Source organism: Rattus norvegicus, chromosome X, assembly GCF_021556685.1.
Source record: "Rattus norvegicus strain SHRSP/BbbUtx chromosome X, alternate assembly SHRSP_T2T, whole genome shotgun sequence".
NCBI lineage: Eukaryota > Metazoa > Chordata > Mammalia > Rodentia > Muridae > Rattus > Rattus norvegicus.
In genome coordinates, this window is record NC_141554.1 from 147,172,009 (window position 1) to 147,192,957 (window position 20,949).

Genomic DNA, 20,949 nt, shown 5'->3' on the forward strand with positions numbered 1-20,949 from the left:
CGATTGTTATTCCCTTTCCCGGTTTCCCGGCCAACATCCCCCAACCCCTCCCCTTCTATATGGGTGTTCCCCTCCCCATCCTCCCCCCATTACCACCCTCCCCCCAACAATCGCGTTCACTGGGGGTTCAGTCTTGGCAGGACCAAGGGCTTCCCCTTCTACTGTTGCTCTTACTAGGCTACTCATTGCTACCTATGAGGTTGGAGCCCAGTGTACCCCATTTTTAATAGGGTTATTTGATTCTCTTGAGTCTAATTTCTTGAATTCTTTGTATATATTGAATATTAGCCCTCTATTGGATGTAGGATTGGTTAAGATCTTTTCCCAATGTCTTGGTTGCCATTTTGGCCTAAGGACAATGTCCTTTGCCTTACAGAAGCTTTGCAATTTTATGAGGTCCCATTTGTTTTGTTTTGTTTTTAATTAATTTATTTTATGTATATGAGTACACTGTTGCTGTCTTTAGACACACCAGAAGAGGGTGCCAGATCCCATTATAGATGGTTGTGAGCCACCATGTGGTTGCTGGGAATTGAACTCAGGACCTCTGGAAGAGTGACAAGTGTTCTTTTTTTTTTTTTTTTATTAACTTGAGTATTTCTTATATACATTTCAAGTGTTATTCCCTTTCCCGGTTTCCGGGCAAACATACCCCTCCCCCCTCCCTTTCCTTATGGGTGTTCCCCTCCCAACCCTCCACCCATTGCCGCCCTCCCCCCATAGTCTAGTTCACTGGGGGTTCAGTCTTAGCAGGACCCAGGACTTCCCCTTCCACTGGTGCTCTTACTAGGATATTCATTGCTACCTATGGGGTCAGAGTCCAGGGTCAGTCCATGTATATAGTCTTTAGGTAGTGGCTTAGTCCCTGGAAGCTCTGGTTGCTTGACATTGTTGTACTTTTGGGGTCTCGAGCCCCTTCAACCTCTTCCAGTTCTTTTTTTTTTTTTTTTTTTACTAACTTGAGTATTTCTTATATACATTTCGAGTGTTATTCCCTTTCCCGGTTTCCGGGCAAACATCCCCCTCCCCCCTCCCCTTCCTTATGGGTGTTCCCCTCCCAACCCTCCCACCATTGCCGCCCTCCCCCCATAGACTAGTTCACTGGGGGTTCAGTCTTAGCAGGACCCAGGGCTTCCCCTTCCACTGGTGCTCTTACTAGGATATTCATTGCTACCTATGGGGTCAGAGTCCAGGGTCAGTCCATGTATAGTCTTTAGGTAGTGGCTTATTCCCTGGAAGCTCTGGTTGCTTGGCATTGTTGTACTTTTGGGGTCTCGAGCCCCTTCAAGCTCTTCCAGTTCTTTCTCTGATTCCTTCAATAGGGGACCTATTCTCAGTTCAGTGGTTTGCTGCTGGCATTCGCCTCTGTATTTGCTGTATTCTGGCTGTGTCTCTCAGGAGCGATCTACATCCGGCTCCTGTCGGTCTGCACTTCTTTGCTTCATCCATCTAGTCCAATTGGGTGGCTGTATATGTATGGGCCAAATGTGGGGCAGGCTCTGAATGGGTGTTCCTTCAGTCTCTGTTTTAATCTTTGCGTCTCCCTTCCCTGCCAAGGGTATTCTTTTTCCTCATTTAAAGAAGGAGTGAAGCATTCACATTTTGATCATCTGTCTTGAGTTTCCTTTGTTCTAGGGATCTAGGGTAATTCAAGCATTTGGGCTAATAGCCACTTATCAATGAGTGCATACCATGTATGTCTTTCTGTGATTGGGTTAGCTCACTCAGGATGATATTTTCCAGTTCCAACCATTTGCCTACGAATTTCATAAACTCGTTGTTTTTGATAGCTGAGTAATATTCCATTGTGTAGATGTACCACATTTTCTGAATCCATTCCTCTGTTGAAGGGCATCTGGGTTCTTTCCAGTTTCTGGCTATTATAAATAAGGCTGCGATGAACATAGTGGAGCACGTGTCCCTTTTGTATGTTGAGGAATCTTTTGGGTATATGCCCAAGAGAGGTATAGCTGGATCCTCAGGCAGTTCAATGTCCAGTTTTCTGAGGAACCTCCAGACTGATTTCCAGAATGGTTGTACCAGTCTGCAATCCCACCAACAATGGAGGAGTGTTCCTCTTTCTCCACATCCTCGCCAGCATCTGCTGTCACCTGAGTTTTTGATCTTAGCCATTCTCACTGGTGTGAGGTGAAATCTCAGGGTTATTTTGATTTGCATTTCCCATATGACTAAAGATGTTGAACATTTCTTTAGGTGTTTCTCAGCCATTCGGCATTCCTCAGCTGTGAATTCTTTGTTTAGCTCTGAACCCCATTTTTTAATAGGGTTATTTGTCTCCCTGAGGTCTAACTTCTTGAGTTCTTTGTATATTTTGGATATAAGGCCTCTATCTGTTGTAGGATTGGTAAAGATCTTTTCCCAATCTGTTGGTTGCCGTTTTGTCCTAACCACAGTGTCCTTTGCCTTACAGAAGCTTTGCAGTTTTATGAGATCCCATTTGTCGATTCTTGATCTTAGAGCGTAAGCCATTGGTGTTTTGTTCAGGAAATTTTTTCCAGTGCCCATGTGTTCCAGATGCTTCCCTAGTTTTTCTTCTATTAGTTTGAGTGTGTCTGGTTTGATGTGGAGGTCCTTGATCCACTTGGACTTAAGCTTTGTACAGGGTGATAAGCATGGATCGATCTGCATTCTTCTACATGTTGCCCTCCAGTTGAACCAGCACCATTTGCTGAAAATGCTATCTTTTTTCCATTGGATGGTTTTGGCTCCTTTGTCAAAAATCAAGTGACCATAGCTGTGTGCGTTCATTTCTGGGTCTTCAATTCTATTCCATTGGTCTATCTGTCTGTCTCTGTACCAATACCATGCAGTTTTTATCACTATTGCTCTGTAATACTGCTTGAGTTCAGGGATAGTGATTCCCCCTGACGTCCTTTTATTGTTGAGGATAGCTTTAGCTATCCTGGGTTTTTTGTTATTCCAGATGAATTTGCAAATTGTTCTGTCTAACTCTTTGAAGAATTGGATTGGTATTTTGATGGGGATTGCATTGAATCTGTAGATTGCTTTTGGTAAAATGGCCATTTTTACTATATTAATCCTGCCAATCCATGAGCATGGGAGATCTTTCCATCTTCTGAGGTCTTCTTCAATTTCTTTCCTCAGTGTCTTGAAGTTCTTATTGTACAGATCTTTTACTTGCTTGGTTAAAGTCACACCGAGGTACTTTATATTATTTGGGTCTATTATGAAGGGTGTCGTTTCCCTAATTTCTTTCTCGGCTTGTTTCTCTTTTGTATAGAGGAAGGCAACTGATTTATTTGAGTTAATTTTATACCCAGCCACTCTGCTGAAGTTGTTTATCAGCTTTAGTAGTTCTCTGGTGGAACTTTTGGGATCACTTAAATATACTATCATGTCATCTGCAAATAGCGATATTTTGACTTCTTCTTTTCCGATCTGTATCCCCTTGATCTCCTTTTGTTGTCTGATTGCTCTGGCTAGAACTTCAAGAACTATATTGAATAAGTAGGGAGAGAGTGGGCAGCCTTGTCTAGTCCCGGATTTTAGTGGGATAGCTTCAAGTTTCTCTCCATTTAGTTTAATGTTAGCAACTGGTTTGCTGTATATGGCTTTTACTATGTTGTGGTATGGGCCTTGAATTCCTATTCTTTCCAGGACTTTTATCATGAAGGGGTGTTGAATTTTGTCAAATGCTTTCTCAGCATCTAATGAAATGATCATGTGGTTCTGTTCTTTCAGTTTGTTTATATAATGGATCACGTTGATGGTTTTCCGTATATTAAACCATCCCTGCATGCCTGGGATGAAGCCTACTTGATCATGGTGGATGATTGTTTTGATGTGCTCTTGAATTCGGTTTGCCAGAATTTTATTGAGTATTTTTGCGTCGATATTCATAAGGGAAATTGGTCTGAAGTTCTCTTTCTTTGTTGTGTCTTTGTGTGGTTTAGGTATAAGAGTAATTGTGGCTTCGTAGAAGGAATTCGGTAGGGCTCCATCTGTTTCAATTTTGTGGAATAGTTTGGATAATATTGGTGTGAGGTCTTCTATGAAGGTTTGATAGAATTCTGCACTAAACCCGTCTGGACCTGGGCTCTTTTTGGTTGGGAGACCTTTAATGACTGCTTCTATTTCCTTAGGAGTTATGGGGTTGTTTAACTGGTTTATCTGTTCCTGATTTAACTTCGATACCTGGTATCTGTCTAGGAAATTGTCCATTTCCTGAAGATTTTCAAGTTTTGTTGAATATAGGATTTTATAGTAAGATCTGATGATTTTTTGAATTTCCTCTGAATCTGTAGTTATGTCTCCCTTTTCATTTCTGATTTTGTTAATTTGGACGCACTCTCTGTGTCCTCTCGTTAGTCTGGCTAAGGGTTTATCTATCTTGTTGATTTTCTCAAAGAACCAGCTTTTGGTTCTGTTGATTCTTTCTATGGTCCTTTTTGTTTCTACTTGGTTGATTTCAGCTCTGAGTTTGATTATTTCCTGCCTTCTACTCCTCCTGGGTGTATTTGCTTCTCTTTGTTCTAGAGCTTTTAGGTGTGCTGTCAAGCTGCTGACATATGCTCTTTCCTGTTTCTTTCTGCAGGCACTCAGCGCTATGAGTTTTCCTCTTAGCACAGCTTCCATTGTGTCCCATAAGTTTGGGTATGTTGTACCTTCATTTTCATTAAATTCTAAAAAGTTTTTAATTTCTTTCTTTATTTCTTCCTTGACCAGGTTATCATTGAGTAGAGCATTGTTCAATTTCCACCTATATGTGGGCATTCTTCCCTTATTGTTATTGAAGACCTGTTTTAGGCCGTGGTGGTCTGATAGCACGCATGGGATTATTTCTATCTTTCTGTACCTGTTGAGGCCCATTTTTTGACCAATTATATGGTCAATTTTGGAGAAAGTGCCATGAGGAGCTGAGAAGAAGGTATATCCTTTTGCTTTAGGATAGAATGTTCTATAAATATCTGTTAAGTCCATTTGGCTCATGACTTCTCTTAGTCTGTCGACATCACTGTTTAATTTCTGTTTCCATGATCTGTCCATTGATGAGAGTGGGGTGTTGAAATCTCCCACTATTATTGTGTGAGGTGCAATGTGTGTTTTGAGCTTTAGTAAGGTTTCTTTTACGTATGTAGGTGCCCTTGTATTTGGGGCATAGATATTTAGGATTGAGAGTTCATCTTGGTGGATTTTTCCTTTGATGAATATGAAGTGTCCTTCCTTATCTTTTTTGATGACTTTTAGTTGGAAATTGATTTTATTTGATATTAGAATGGCTACTCCAGCTTGCTTCTTCTGACCATTTGCTTGGAAAGTTGTTTTCCAGCCTTTCACTCTGAGGTAGTGTCTGTCTTTGTCTCTGAGGTGTGTTTCCTGTAGGCAGCAGAATGCAGGGTCCTCGTTTCGTATCCAGTTTGTTAATCTATGTCTTTTTATTGGGGAGTTGAGGCCATTGATATTGAGAGATATTAAGGAATAGTGATTATTGCTTCCCGTTATATTCATATTTGGATGTAAGGTTATGTTTGTGTGCTTTCATTCTCTTTGTTTTGTTGCCAAGACGATTAGTTTCTTGCTTCTTCTAGGGTATAGCTTGCCTCCTTATGTTGGGCTTTACCATTTATTATCCTTTGTAGTGCTGGATTTGTAGAAAGATATTGTGTAAATTTGGTTTTGTCATGGAATATCTTGGTTTCTCCATCAATGTTAATTGAGAGTTTTGCTGGATACAGTAACCTGGGCTGGCATTTGTGTTCTCTTAGGGTCTGTATGACATCAGTCCAGGATCTTCTGGCCTTCATAGTTTCTGGCGAGAAGTCTGGTGTGATTCTGATAGGTCTGCCTTTATATGTTACTTGACCTTTTTCCCTTACTGCTTTTAATATTCTTTCTTTATTTTGTGCGTTTGGGGTTTTGACTATTATGTGATGGGAGGTGTTTCTTTTCTGGTCCAATCTATTTGGAGTTCTGTAGGCTTCTTGTATGTCTATGGGTATCTCTTTTTTTAGGTTAGGGAAGTTTTCTTCTATGATTTTGTTGAAGATATTTACTGGTCCTTTGAGCTGGGAGTCTTCACTCTCTTCTATACCTATTATCCTTAGGTTTGATCTTCTCATTGAGTCCTGGATTTCCTGTATGTTTTGGACCAGTAGCTTTTTCCGCTTTACATTATCCTTGACAGTTGAGTCAATGATCTCTATGGAATCTTCTGCTCCTGAGATTCTCTCTTCCATCTCTTGTATTCTGTTGGTGAAGCTTGTATCTACAGATCCTTGTCTCTTCTTTTGGTTTTCTATATCCAGGGCTGTTTCCCTGTGTTCTTTCTTGATTGCTTCTATTTCCATCCTCAATTCCTTCAACTGTTTGATTGTGTTTTCCTGGAATTCTTTCAGGGATTTTTGTGTCTCCTCTCTATGGGCTTCTGCTTGTTTATTTATGTTTTCCTGGAATTCTTTCAGGCATTTTTGCGATTCCTCTCTGTAGGCTTCTACTTGTTCTCTAAGGGAGTTCTTCACGTCTTTCTTGAAGTCCTCCAGCATCATGATCAAGTATGATTTTGAAACTAGATCTTGCTTTTCTGGTGTGTTTGGATATTCCATGTTTGTTTTGATGGGAGAATTGGGCTCCGATGGTGCCATGTAGTCTTGGTTTCTGTTGCTTGGGTTCCTGCGCTTGCCTCTCGCCATCAGATTATCTCTAGTGTTACTTTGTTCTGCTATTTCTGACAGTGGCTAGACTGTCCTATAAGCCTGTGTGTCAGGAGTGCTGTAGACCTGTTTTCCTCTCTTTCAGTCAGTTATGGGGACAGAGTGTTCTGCCTTCGGGCATGTAGTTTTTCCTGTCTACAGGTCTTCAGCTGTTCCTGTGGGCCTGTGTCTTGAGTTCACCAGGCAGCTTTCTTGCAGCAGAAAATTTGGTCTTACCTGTGGTCCTGAGGCTCAAGTTCGCTCGTGGGGTGCTGCCCACGGGCTCTCTGCAGCAGCAGCAACCAGGAAGACCTGTGCCGCCGTTTCCGGGACCTTCAGTGCACCAGGGTTCCAGATGGTCTTTGGATTTTTCCTCTGGCGTCCGAGATGTGTGTGCAGGGAGCAGTCTCTTCTGGTTTCCCAGGCTTGTCTGCCTCTCTGAAGGTTTAGCTCTCCCTCCCACGGGATTTGTGTGCAGAGAACTGTTTATCTGGTCTGTTTCTTTCAGGTTCTGGCGGTGTCTCAGGCAGGGGTCCTGCCACTCCTGGGCCCTCCCCCACGGGAGCCCAGAGGCCTTATACAGTTTCCTCTTGGGCCAGGGATGTGGGCAGGGGTGAGCAGTGTTGGTGGTCTCTTCCGCTCTGCAGCCTCAGGAGTGCCCACCTGACCAGGCGGTTGGTTCTCTCTCTCACCGGGTCTGGGAGCAGAGAGCTGCTGCGGGCCGGGATCCGCGGGTGTGGGACTTCCGGTAAACACAGAACGTGCCCGGTCCTAGAGGAATTCTGCTTTCCTGTGTCCCAAGCTCACCAGGCAGCTTTCTTGCAGCAGAAAATTTGGTCTTACCTGTGGTCCCGAGGCTCAGGTTCGCTCGTGGTGTGCTGCCCAGGGGCTCTCTGCAGAGGCAGCAACCAGGAAGCGACAAGTGTTAACCTCTGATCTGTCTCCCCAGCCCCTTCCATTTGTATATAGGAAAGCTACTGGTTTTTTTGTTGTTAATATTGAGTCCAGCTACATCACTGAAAGTGTTTGTTACTATTTTAGGAGATTTCTGGTGCAATTTTCAAGGTTACTTATATATGCTGCATCGTATCATCTGCAAATAAAGACACTTCAGCTTCTTTCTTTCCAATTTGTATCTCCTTGATCTCCCTCGGCTCTCTTATTACTCTAGCTAAGATGTCAAGTGCTATATTGAATAGGTATGGAGAGAGTGGAAAATCTTGTTCTTTTTTTTATACCACTAACATATTTACTTTATTTTAGGGTCTACCTATTTTATTATAAAAGATTTAGAAAATTACAGCCAGGAAAATCTTGTTCTTTTTTAGTGGAATTGCTTTGAGTTTCCAGTTTAGTTGATGCTGACTATGGACTTGCTGCAAACTGTATATTGTTGAGGTCTGTCCTTTGTATGGCTTATTTCACCAGGACTTTTATCATAAAGGAGTGATGGATTTTTCAAAGCCATTTTGTGTATCTAATGAGATGATAATGTGAGTTTGTTTCTTGTTTGGTTGGTTTGGTTGGGTTGGGTTTGTTTGTTTGTTTGTTTGTTGTTTTTTTATCAATTTATGTATGCTGAACCATCTCTCTACCTCCAGGATGATATCTATTTCATCCAGGTGAATCACCTTTGTGATGTGTTCTTGGATAGACTTTGAAAGTATTTCATTGAGAATTTATGTATCTATGTTCATAAGGGAAATTGGTCTGCAATTCTCTTTTTAGGGGGCAGGTCTTTACATGATTTGGGCATCAAAATTACTGTGCCCTTGTAAATTTGGCTTTATCATGGAATGCCTCACTTTCTCCATCTTTTGTGATTAAAAGTTTTGTTGGGTATAGAAGTCTAGGGTGGGGGGTGGGGATTTAGCTCAGTGGTAGAGTGCTTGCCTAGCAAGGGCAAGGCCCTGGGTTCGGTCCCCAGCTCCGAAAAAAAAGAAAAGAAAAAAAAAGAAGTCTAGGGTGGTATCTGTGGTCTCTTAGAGTCTATAGAACTTATGTCCAGTTTCTTCTGGCTTTTAGAGTCTACATTCAGAAGTAATTTGTTTCTAATAAGTCTGCCTTTACATGTTACTTTTTTTTTCCTTTGCTGCTTTTAATATTATTTCTTTGTTCTGCATGTTTAGTCTTTTGATTGTTGTATGTGGATGGTACTTTCTTTTCTGGTCCAATCTATTTGGAGTTCTGTATGCTTCTTGTACCTTGACAGTCATCTTTTTCAAATTAAGGACATTTTCTTCATTATTTTATTGAAAATATTTTCAGTGCCTTTACCTGGGTTTCTTCTCCTTCCTCAACTCCTATTATTCATAGACTTGGTCTTTTCATAATTTCCCAGATATATTTTTGACAGGATTTCTTTTAGATTTAGCATTTTCTTTGATCAAGGTATCTATTTCTTCTACCATGTCTTCAACACTTTAGATTTTCTTTTGTATCTCTTCTATTCTGTTGATGAGGTTTGTCTTAGATTTTTCGAGTTCCTAAATTTTAATTTATGCTTTCATGTCTTAAGCTAGTTTACTAATTCCCTTCTAGTATTTGTGTTTGTAGTTTTTTTTTACAGGATTTACATGTCCTCTTTAAGAACTTCTATCATATTCATAAAGACCATTTTAAGGTCTTTGTCTCGTATTTTAGGTATGTTGCAAATCTCAATTCCTTCTGTGGTAGGGTTGGTGGGCTCTGTTGAAGACACAGTCCTGGTTATTACTGATTTTGACACTGATATGTAGTCACCCAGGTTCAGGGAGATTGTAATTCTAGGTGCTAATATTTTGTCTTATCTTTGTTGATAAGGTATTTTGTTCCTTGGTTTCAGCTGGAATCTCTGAAGGTGGGTGTGGAGAGAGTGAGATGTCTGGTAGGGAATGTTTCTGGGATCTTGCTAGGTGTTGCAACTGGGGGTTCTGGGCAAAAATGTGTTGCTAGGTATTAAGAGATGGCACTTAAGAGTGAAGATAAGTTAGGAGGAACTGAAGGGTTCATAAGAAGTAGGAAAGCTGGGTATTCCATCGGGATCTGCTTAGTGCCCTGGAAATGGGAGCACAGAGTAAGACAACAGGTAGTCTGCTATAGAGCTAGAGATGAAACTTGGAGAGTAGATTTGGAGGAAAGTAGTGAGAGTGAAGATCTGAAGCTTGCCTACCTGCACTGCTGCTGGCCAACTTGCTTCTCTGGCAGGTATAGCTGGGATACCAGGAGTGGGGAGAAGATTGGAAGAGAATGTCTGTATGATCCATTTGAAGTGGGCAGAGAAAGGGGGGTGAAACCACTACAGGTGGTTTGCTACAGAGCTGGGGATGAGACTAGGAAATTGAAGAAGAGGAGGGAGAGATAAGGATTTGCATTTAACCCACCTGCTTCTCTGTCTGGAGTCCAGATAGGTTTTTGTTTCTTTGTTTTGGTGGAGGTAAATTTTGTGAAACAAGGTTTCAATAGATAGCGTTTGCTGGCCTGGAGTTTGATAGTTAGAAAATGTCCATCTTGAATTTGGGGAGATACACCTGCCTCTCCTCTCCAGGACTGAGATTAAAACATGCCGATCCACATCCTGTAGCCAAGCAGGACTCTTAGGGGAGGGATAAGGACACCAACCCACCCACAAAACCTTCAACCCAAAATGTGTCCTATCTACAAGATGTGCAGGGACAAAGATATATAGCAGAGACTGAGGGAATAGCCATCCAATGACTGGCCTAACCTGAGCCCCATTCCATGGGCAAGCACCAATCCTAATACTATTAATGATACTCTGTTATGCTTGCAAACAGGAGCCTAGCATATATAACATGGATACTTCAATATATCCATGGGTATAGACACATACATATGTACATATACACATGTGTTCAGAGACAGGTTCTACATATGTCACTGTATTGGCACATGGTATAAGAAAGATTATAAGTTCCTGATTACAATGAAGTATATATAAAGAGTATTTCAGATTTAGTAATTCAGTTTATAAACATATATTAAGATATTTTAGATCAAAGGATCCCCTTGATGTCGTTAAACTCTGTATTATTGCTCTGTGATGAAGATAAGCTGAATTCCACTCATAAACTTTCCTGACAGCAGCACAAATGTAGCTCTGTCCCAGTGGCAGCGGCCCATGAAACCAGTGTGCACTTTAATGAGGAGTCCTGACCATTCTCTTCACTAGACCCAAGAAACAACTGGAAATAGCCCAAAGATACACTGAGGGAGATGGACACCAATTTCCCAGAAGTAAATCCCATTCAGCTTGTACTTTGGAACAATTGATTAGCCCTGACACTTGCACAATCTCCTAACAAAGGTCAGGCGGCACCTGAACGCCATCATGGCAGACGCTCCGGGTCTCATCCCCATCTTCCTTCTGGGCTATCTACTCAGCACTGAATGTGCAGGTTTGTTTCCTTTTCAATGCTACACTGAATATGCTTCTCTTTTAGAAACAGAAATATTTAGAACTATCTTTATAAAGTAGAGCAAGATTTTATTATTTGACAGCTGTAGTCTCTATTGTAGCAGGCAGCATGTCAGCCAGTAACTCTGGCTCTGTGGTAACTTCAGTTTCAACGTTTGAAAAAATGAACTAGATTTACAGTGTTTGTGGTGCATTTTTATTTAATAGATACAGTTATTCTTATGATTTGACAATATAATTCCTCTTAAAATTTCTGTGTCCTTGGTTTCAAAAAAATGAAAGTCAGAAAGTATCTTAAGAAAGAAATTGCAGAATAAGCAGGGAAACGTTTTTTAGGATTTTAGACTCACCACCTTGAAATCAAAAGGGGAAACATCAAAACCACAATGGTTTATTTACATGAAAGGTCTTTCTTGTATCTACATGTGTTCCAATATTTTAGAACTAGATGGTAAGGCATAGCTATAATGTTTAAGTGTATATATTTATAATTTAATTTCTCTGAGGAAGATTAAGCTTTTGTTATTAAGTTGCTATCTGTCATAAAAGCTTTTACATAGACAGAAATAAATCAGCTCATCTGTCATACATCTCAGAGCTGATGTTTGGAGAACCATAATACTCAGAGGCTTCCCTCGGGGACAAAAGTAAGTATACAAATGGCTAGAAAGAGGAGGAGTTTAGTTCATGCAAAGTACAGCACAGCAGGTTTTTGTTTAGTTTCTTTTTGCAACAAGAGTGGCATTACTTCCCAGGGGAAGCCACACGGGAAGAACTTACTGCATTCAGACAAACAGCCTGCTCACCCTGGATACATTTATCAGACTTACTAGTCAACCTACTAAAATCAAGTAAGTGACACTGCCAGGATCAGGTGCCAACCCTGAGCATCCCCAGAAAACAGGCTGGTCTCCTGGTTCCCACTCCAGACATGATGTCAACTGTGGAATCAGACTGAAAAGCTGCAAAGATGACATGAGAATGCAAAGGTTAAACTGCACTAGCAAAGTGGGTAGAGATGAAAAATACATGTTGGAAAACTCATTATGTGGACCATAAAGGCAGGTCATTCAACACATTGCCCGGGATTGACCTATGTGAGAACAAAAGATCCAAGCACTCTCTTATAAAGATCCAAGCATGTCTTACTGGTGAGGGAATCTCAGATGTAAAATGATAGAAAAAAAATCACGATTTCAGACCCGGGGCAATAATGACTAGAAATAATCTTCAAGGGGTGTTAAATATATCATCTACAGACAATACTGAGGATAAAAGCAACAAGATTTTAGAGTCAATTTGGTCAGTGAACCAGGGAAATGTCCCTGGCTGGGGGTGGCAGTGGCTAGGTATTCATATAGCACTGTCTTCTGTTAAACTGTCCTGGGCTTTAGAACAGAGAGGTCACAAGTTCATAACTACTGCCTTATTGTTCAAATTTAGAATTTGGAAAACAAAATTAGTCTGTGAAATAAATTTGGGTTTATAATGTATACACATCAAAATTGTCTTTCATGCATTTGGATATCAGTACATACTGTTATGGTGAATGGTACCATGACAAGGTAATAGAAGCAGAGACAAACGGGTTCTGCTCTCCACATAAAGCACCATGGACTCAAAAAAAGAGGCTTTAAAGGGATAGGGTGTGTACCACATGCTTAGGGAGTACAAAAGTAGGAACATGATGGATGTAAAATCTCCTGGCAGACACAATGTTTGGAGCAAGATCTTAAGAGATGAATAGTTGTTCAGTGTTCTTAAATGTCTGACCCAGGGGCTAGATAGATAGCTCAGTGGGTAAAAGTTCTTTTCACCAAGCCTGACAACCTGAATTTGATCCCCAGGATCTATACAATGAATAACAGACCTGACTTCCAGGATTGTCATTTAATATCCACATGTATGAGAACACCCACAATGCATGCATACATATATACATACAGATGCTTGTATATTCATGTATGTATATATGTAAAGACACACACATATTCTTATGGTTTCTGTTGTTGAGTTAAACACCATGACCATAAATAACTTGGGAAGAAAGGGTTTATTTCAGGTGAAGGAAGTCCAAGAGGGAACGGAAACCATATAAGAACCTGGAGGCAGGAGCTGATATCGAAGCCATGGAGAAATGTTGCTTGCAGTCTCCACCTAAAGGCTTACTCAGACTGCTTTCTTATACAGCTCAGAACCAGGGTCACCAGCTCAGGGGTAGCACATCCAAAAGTGAGCTTGGCCCTCCCACATCAATCATCACTCAAGAATACACTCCACAGTTTTTCTCACAGGCCAGTTTGGTGATGACATATTTAGAATTGAGTTTTGCTCTTCCAAAATGACTCTAGCTTGTGTCAAATTGTCATAAAATGTCATAAAAGCTAGTCGGAACGCACACACACACACACACACACACACACAGACAGACAGAGAGAGAGAGAGAGAGAGAGAGAGAGAGAGAGAGAGCAATGTGTAGCACTTTACATAGATAGTAACCCTCACACAGAAAAAGCCACCTCCACAATAATTTAAGTATTCAAGATGCTTAACATGCTTCATCTTGTTTGAATACTGACTGTTAGAAGTAAGGCAAGAAAATGGGGTGGGTCAGATTCTCCAGAAAGGGTCCTAAGTTAAGGAGAGGGAACATAGACAGCAATATGGAGGTGTAAGTGTAAGTGTAAGAAGCACAGCCCTCACTGTGTTATAGCACTCACAATGGTAACACTATAAGGAACTGATGAGGCTCCAGGCTAGGGAGTCCAAGTTTAAGTCTCTTGCAATCATACAATGCAAACAGACGAATGTAATGTGGACAAGAATAGAGAGAGGATTTGCAATTGAAGTGATAATTATAAAATAGTGCAGATATGATTTGATAGCCACATGCATATGAAAGGTTTGGGAGACATATATGGAGTGTCTGGGGGTTGAGGATAATGTGATAATATCAACAACACAGTACAGGCTCTGTAGTCTGACTGTATGTACAGGCTGATGCTTTATTATATGGCAAGCTGTCAGAAAATGCATGCAGTCAAAAAGATTCTTTACATGGTTACTGCCAATGATGACAATGGTAATTTTCTTGCACAGAGGACAGTGAGAATGTAAAGACACTTTAAAGAGCATAGAATTGCTGGAGAAGGGAGAAAGCTAAGAATGGGGAGAGGAGATAGCATGCACAACATGGGAAGAAAGTGAGTAACCAGGATACACAAGCCTATAATTTCTCTGAGAGATCTCGTCAACATGACGATGAGGTGCCTTACAGCACTGTTACATTCATTTGACATTTTAAAAAGTTATGGTTCAGATATTGTATGGTTTGTCCATGTCTATGCAGTCAGTTTCAAGGCATACATACATGTATACATGCTGAGGGAGAGAGAGAGAGCAACAAAAATACATACAACCAGGAAGCAACAAGGAGAAGGAAAGGGAAGAAGGCAGGAAATTGAAAATTTCAATTCTCAAAAAAGCAAAAGTGTCCTACAGAGTAGGCAGTCATAGCTAAAAGAAACTACGCCATGAATATCAGTAAAATGCATACATCACTGGCCTTTACATAACAGCTAAAGACATCACGGGCCCGAAGATAAAATCTATTATGCCATGATTGTCCCTCACTATCCCATGAGAAGCAGTGAGGTCACCTTTGCAGCTGGCCTACAGTTGGGATGTTGTTGTTGTTGTTGTTGTTTAATATATTTTCATACAAAATATTTTGATCATATTCTTTTCCCTCCCCCAGCTTCTCCCAGATCTGCCCCCCCTTACTCTCTGTCTTTCTATCTCTCCTTCCCTCCCTCTCTCTCCAAACAAAAACAAAGTAAAATCAAAACAAACACAAACAGGCTTCTGTTCTTCACGGGATATTTGTTGCAAAGTCATTGGGAGACTACATGCCGGAAGCAGCCCAGCCAGGGGAATGACGATCACCTTGGAAGGATCCTGCACTGTTATTTTCAAGTGATGACAAAGTGTGAACTTAACTGCTTATTTGAGAAGTTTCCTTTTCATGCAAAGTTAAATACAAATACAACTGAGGTGTGACCTTTTATTATTGACACTCAACCGATTAAAAATGAAATTGAAGTTTAACTCCTAAATTTCCATGTGTATACAGTACTGTGAAAAGCTCATAGTTTTCAGCTCTATGTCCCAAAGAGAAATTAGCTATGGAATTACAAACAAACTTTTTCTTTAAAAACATGTTTACTTTTCAGGGTGATTTTATTTTCTAAAACTAAAGAACTGTACTTTCAAATTTCAGTTTTTCTTGATCGCGAAAATGCCACCAAAATTCTTACCCGTCCAAAGAGATATAACTCAGGGAAACTGGAAGAGTTTGTTCAGGGAAACCTTGAGAGAGAGTGCATAGAAGAAAGATGCAGTTTTGAAGAAGCACGAGAAGTTTTTGAAAACACTGAAAAAACTGTGAGTATACCCACATCATACCTGATTAATATGTCCCAGAGCAAAAGATGGAAAACGTCAATTTTTAAAAAGAGAGTGTGGTACTAGAGAGATGACTCTGTTTTAGAGCACTGGCCGCTATTCCAGAAGACACAGGTTCAAATCCAAGCATCTAGAAAACCCCACACTCTCTTCTGACCTCTTTGAGTAGTACATATAAAGTAGTACATGTGTGCACGCAGATAGAAAACTCATACACATAAAACAAAATTTAAAAAGTATTTAAGATCAATTATTAAAGGAAAGAAGCTTGTATTTGAAATCTTAAAATATCTATTCAGATCAAATTATATATCACAAATGTTGTAAAAGGAAAGGAGTCCACATCAAAATACTTTAAAAACTATCATTAAGCTGTCCTCCTTTTTCTTTACAGACTGAATTTTGGAAGCAGTATGTTGGTAAGCAATTCATTTTATTTCCTAGCTGCTATATGAAACACTTGAGGATTGTGCCTATTTTCTATATATAGAGATTGTTCAGTCTCAGCTTTAAAAAAAATCTACTTCAAATGCAGGTAGAAACAGAACAATTGCATGTTTGAGTTAAATGAACGTTTGCTGTCAGTAGTGAATTCAGAGATGATGATTGGCAATGTTTACCAGGTTAAATCCTCCTGATTGGGATGCTTTCTGATACCCTCCATGTCTTGACCTACCATGCCTTCTTGTTACCCTTCTGAGCACTCCACTACTACTGCCCTCATTCCGCACGGAGCTCCTTGCACACCCTAGCACTGCTCCCTTGTTAGAGGCATTATCTGGGTATCTCTGTTAGCTGACTCTTTCCAGCTTCTTCTAGGCTAACTTCCTTACCTTGCTCAGGAACTTGTCCAAAATTCCACCAACTCAGTGAGTCCTCCTTTGATGAGGTATTAATATTCCAACCTGCTCCCTGGTAGTGCTGACGTCTTAGACATTTGTGGCATTGTCTATTATTTGTAATGAAATAGCTTTGGCATGAGACCCGACTCTAAATGCATTTGTTACATACACATATGTGTTTAATATATATATATATATATATATATATATATAGCCTAAAGATCCTATCATACAATAATTTTTTAAAGATGTATTCATTTATTACATATAAGTACACTCTAGCTGTCTTCAGACACACCAGAAGAGGGCATCAGATCTCTTTACAGATGGTTGTGAGCCACCATGTGGTTACTGGGAATTGAACTCATGACCTCTGGAAGAGCAGTCGGGTGCTCTTAACCGCTGAACCATCTCTCCAGCCCTCATACAATAATTTTAATAATTTTGTTTATAAAAAATTTCATAGCCTGGTACTTTCCATTTGCAACAGCACATTGGTACACAAACAGTTTTAGGTTTTGGAGTGATTTGAAACTTGAGCTTTCAGATTGAGGATAGTCAACTTGTAGCACTTTCCACATCGGTGTCTTGTTCGTTTTCCCATCCTCCTGGAATGTGAGCTTCATATTGGCAGGAATCAGTAGCTTCACTTGTTGATAGGTTCCTGACACCTACATACTCCCTACAATGTAGGCACTCAGGAAACATCCGCCCCATGAACTGACCCAAAGGAAGACAAGCAATACTTCAACAACAACCAATTTTGTTATTTACGTTATATCTTTGTACAGTTTTTAAATCTGTGCACAAATACAAATTTCAAAAAATTTGAAGTACAGAAGTCAGATGTTGAGTGACGTTTTACAGGCTGACTTCCTTCAGAGTATTTGCACTAACAGAACAAATGAACTTGGACACTCTATTCACTGAGCTCCATCTACTTGAGGTCCAATTTGATTTTCTAGGATTCCATTTCTGGAGAAACTACTAGAAAATCTCATAACCTCATAACTCAGTCTTGTGTCTCCACTTTCCATTTGAACTTGCAAAAGAAAAGAGGTTCTCTTTGGCCTTCTTTATTTTTAAAGATGAACGCTACCAAGCCCACTTTTGAGTTGGCTCACAAATTCCATGCAAACTAGTTTGGGTTCTCTTCTAAGAGCCATGACCTCACTAACCCTGAAACCATATAGACACAAAGAACAAAAAGTGACCCAGCAGGTTGTAGTTAATTTTTGCATGTATGTTCATGTAACAATAATAATCAAAAATGAACTATTAACTTGAGTGTGGGGAGCATTGAGGAATATGAGGAATGGATTTGAGAAGGTTTGAGGACACAAAAAGAAAGGAGGAGAGTGCTGGAATTATATTTTAATTAAAAGGTAGTGAAAATAATAAAAATAAAATAAATGCTAAAAAAAAATAAGAGCTAGATGTGGGTGGTGCTTGCCTGTAATCCCTGCACTGAGAAGGGAGTGACGGAAAACTCTTTGAGGCTTATTGCCTAGCCAGCTTCACCTAATCAATATTCTCTAAGTTCCATGGGAGAAAAACAATCTAATGGCTTTCTCTCCCATTCAGAAAACTATATAATAAGTGAAAAAACACGCTGAGGGTTGACTTGTACATACATACATACATACATACATACATACATACATATATACGCCACACACACACGCACACACACACACACACACACACACACACACTGAGAGAGGGACAAAGAGAAAGGGAGGAGGAGGAAGAGGAAGAGGAGGAGGAGGAAGAGGAGGAGGAAGAAGAGGAAGAGGAAGAGGGGGAGGAGGAGGAGAAGGAGGAGGAGGAGGAGGAAGAGGAGGAGGAGGAAGAGGAGGAGGAAGAAGAGGAAGAGGAAGAGGGGGAGGAGGAGGAGAAGGAGGAGGAGGAAGAGGAAGAGGAGGAGGGGGAGGAGGAGGAGAAGGAGGAGGAGGAGAAGGAGGAGGAGGAGGAGAAGAAGAAGAAGAGGAGGAGGGGGAGGAGGAGGAGAAGGAGGAGGAGGAAGAGGAAGAGGAGGAGGGGGAGGAGGAGGAGGAGAAGGAGGAGGAGGAGGAGAAGGAGGAGGAGGAGAAGAAGAGGAGGAGGAGGAGGAGGAAGAAGAAGAGGAAGAGGAAGAGGAAGAGGAAGAGGAAGAGGAAGAAGAAGAAGAAGAAGAAGAAGAAGAAGAAGAAGAAGAAGAAGAAGAAGAAGAAGAAGAAGAAGAAGAAGAAGAAGAAGAAGAAGAAGAAGAAGAAATCTTTGCTACGTACGGTTGGACTCTCATGATTCCTTCATACTGCCCATCCGAAACACACCCCAACCCCAGCCCCAGCCCTAGTCCCAGCCCCAGCCTCAGCCCAAGCAGCATACTTTGAAGTTAGGCAATGGCTTTCCAGGTCAGCTAGGTTCAGTGTTTACTATACTTTGGTTACAAATACCCATTTTCACCACAAAATCCTAAAACAACACAAATAAGAACAAAAGAGGCACAAAACCCATACTTGTTTTCACATGTAGTTAGGATTCCTACCTATCACAAACTTAGACTGTTCTAATGAGAATCTGCCTGGGCCCAGGCTCCTCACTGCTATCTATGTCTGTATGTCTCTGCCATGACTTCATCTTACAAAGAGCCTGACTGAACTACCATCTGTCTGGCATTGTTGAATACAGTTCAGAGAAGCAGTTTATAGAATGCCTATTCCATTCAACCCTCACAGCAGTTAGATGGGTAAAGCATTATGAATTTTGTTTCATAGAGAAGGAAGCAGGCTTAGAGGTGGTAAGGGGTTTGCCTTAGATCACCCAGTTGGAAAACCACAAGACCAGGAAAGGAACCCAAGTTCTTTTCTAACCAACTCTTTCTTTCACTATAACATCTTATTATCCTGAAATCTGAATGTTGTCTTGTTTGTTATTGTTGTTATTGTTGTTATTGTTGCTGTTGTTGTTGTTGTTGTTGTTCTTCTTCTTCTTCTTCTTCACCACCACCACCATCATCACCATCATCATCATCATCATAAGGGTTTATTTATTTTCATTTTATATGTATGAGCATGTTGTCTGAATAAGTATCTGGATACCACATTTGTGCCTGGTAACTATGGAAACAAGAAACGGGGTATCAGTTTCCCTGAAACTGTAGTTAGGGACTGCAATAAACAACCATGTTGGGGCTGGGAACTGAACCCAGGTCCTCTGTAAACTATCAAGTACTCTTAACCACTGAATCATCTCTAAATCTCCAGAGCCTAGCAATCTTGAAAGAGAATCTCACATGGCAGGATCTTGTCTCCTGTTGTTTTTGACCCCTACTATCTATGGCTTTCTCCTGGCCTATAGTACACACAGACAAGAGAGCAAAGGAACACTAAATTCAAGAGAAAATGACATTCATTTTGAAGATATATCTTAGCAAATGAGTTTCCTGTGTGGCTGGCTGCAAGCCCAGACCCTTTCACTAAAACACCCTAAATAATTCAGATTCATTGGTCTATAATATAAAGTGCAAATGTAGCTCGTTTTTAGACTGGTTCTGAACATCAATAATAATAAACCAGAGATAATGTATTTTGTTTTCATAGAATTGGAACAAATTGCAGTATCTGTGCAAAAGCACATTGGATCAAGGGGCAGAGAGGGCAAGGTCTAATTTTTACAGCAATCCAATTTTCCAAAGAGTTTATTTCTGAAAAAGGATACTAGTCCCATAGTCAACAGACCATGGACACAAGCTTCCATCAGGGAATAGGGGATGTGGTCATCTATGCAATAAATGTCAGGGGGGTTGGCTATAAAGTATGACTAATAACTAGAAATTTCTCTTTGATTCTTCCCATTTTTCTCTCCTTCATACCATTTCATCTCAGAGTTTTCTTTCTCATTTGTGGAGTCTTAAAGAGTTTTTCTGTAGCTCAAAATACATGCCCCTCTTCTCCTGGTTGGGTTCATCCTATCCCTTGATGCTTTCTTAGTAGTATGAGTAGAGGCTAGACACTAAGAAACCACACTTAAAGGTTTCCTTCTGTTCCTGACTCTTCTCCACTTTCCTGTTCCTTCTCCCTGTTTTTATTTTTGTTTGTTTCTTTTTCCTACTATCAGTGTTTTCAAGGGCTCTGTCAATGTAGAAACTTCTAAAAACGCAGCATAGAAACAGCAACTGTATTTTTAAAGCTCACCCAAGAGTACTTTTAAGCTTCTGATGACGCACTGAACACAGTTGCCGACTTGGAAGCTAACTAGTAAGCAGAAAACTATCATCATAAAGCTTCTGGCAACTTTGCTGTTGCCACAGCCCCTTACTTCATGTGATAGAGAAGCATTAAAAGGCAATTCAAGAAAGTAGATACATTTGGCCTGTGCCTGGACTACCAGTCTATGAGTGGATACACTTTTATTGCCTAACACAGCTTGTTGTACAAGACCTGAAATAAGATGTCCTCATATGAAATATAAATAGTACTTGCTGAAGTGGTTCGATTTAATTTATGGATAACTTGTTTCCATTCCATGAAGAAACACTGACAGTCCTTCTCATTGTACACTGATATAGCAT

General features: G+C 40.5%; 1 protein-coding gene across 1 annotated transcript in view; it reads left to right on the forward strand.

Moving 5' to 3' along the window:
* The first annotated feature begins 11,001 nt into the window (after positions 1-11,001).
* F9 (coagulation factor IX) overlaps positions 11,002-20,949 on the forward strand; it is a 42,689-nt gene continuing 32,741 nt past the window's right edge. The window contains 3 exon segments of the mRNA NM_031540.1: positions 11,002-11,068; positions 15,368-15,531; positions 15,947-15,971. Of these exon segments, the coding sequence (NP_113728.1) occupies positions 11,002-11,068; positions 15,368-15,531; positions 15,947-15,971 (256 nt within the window).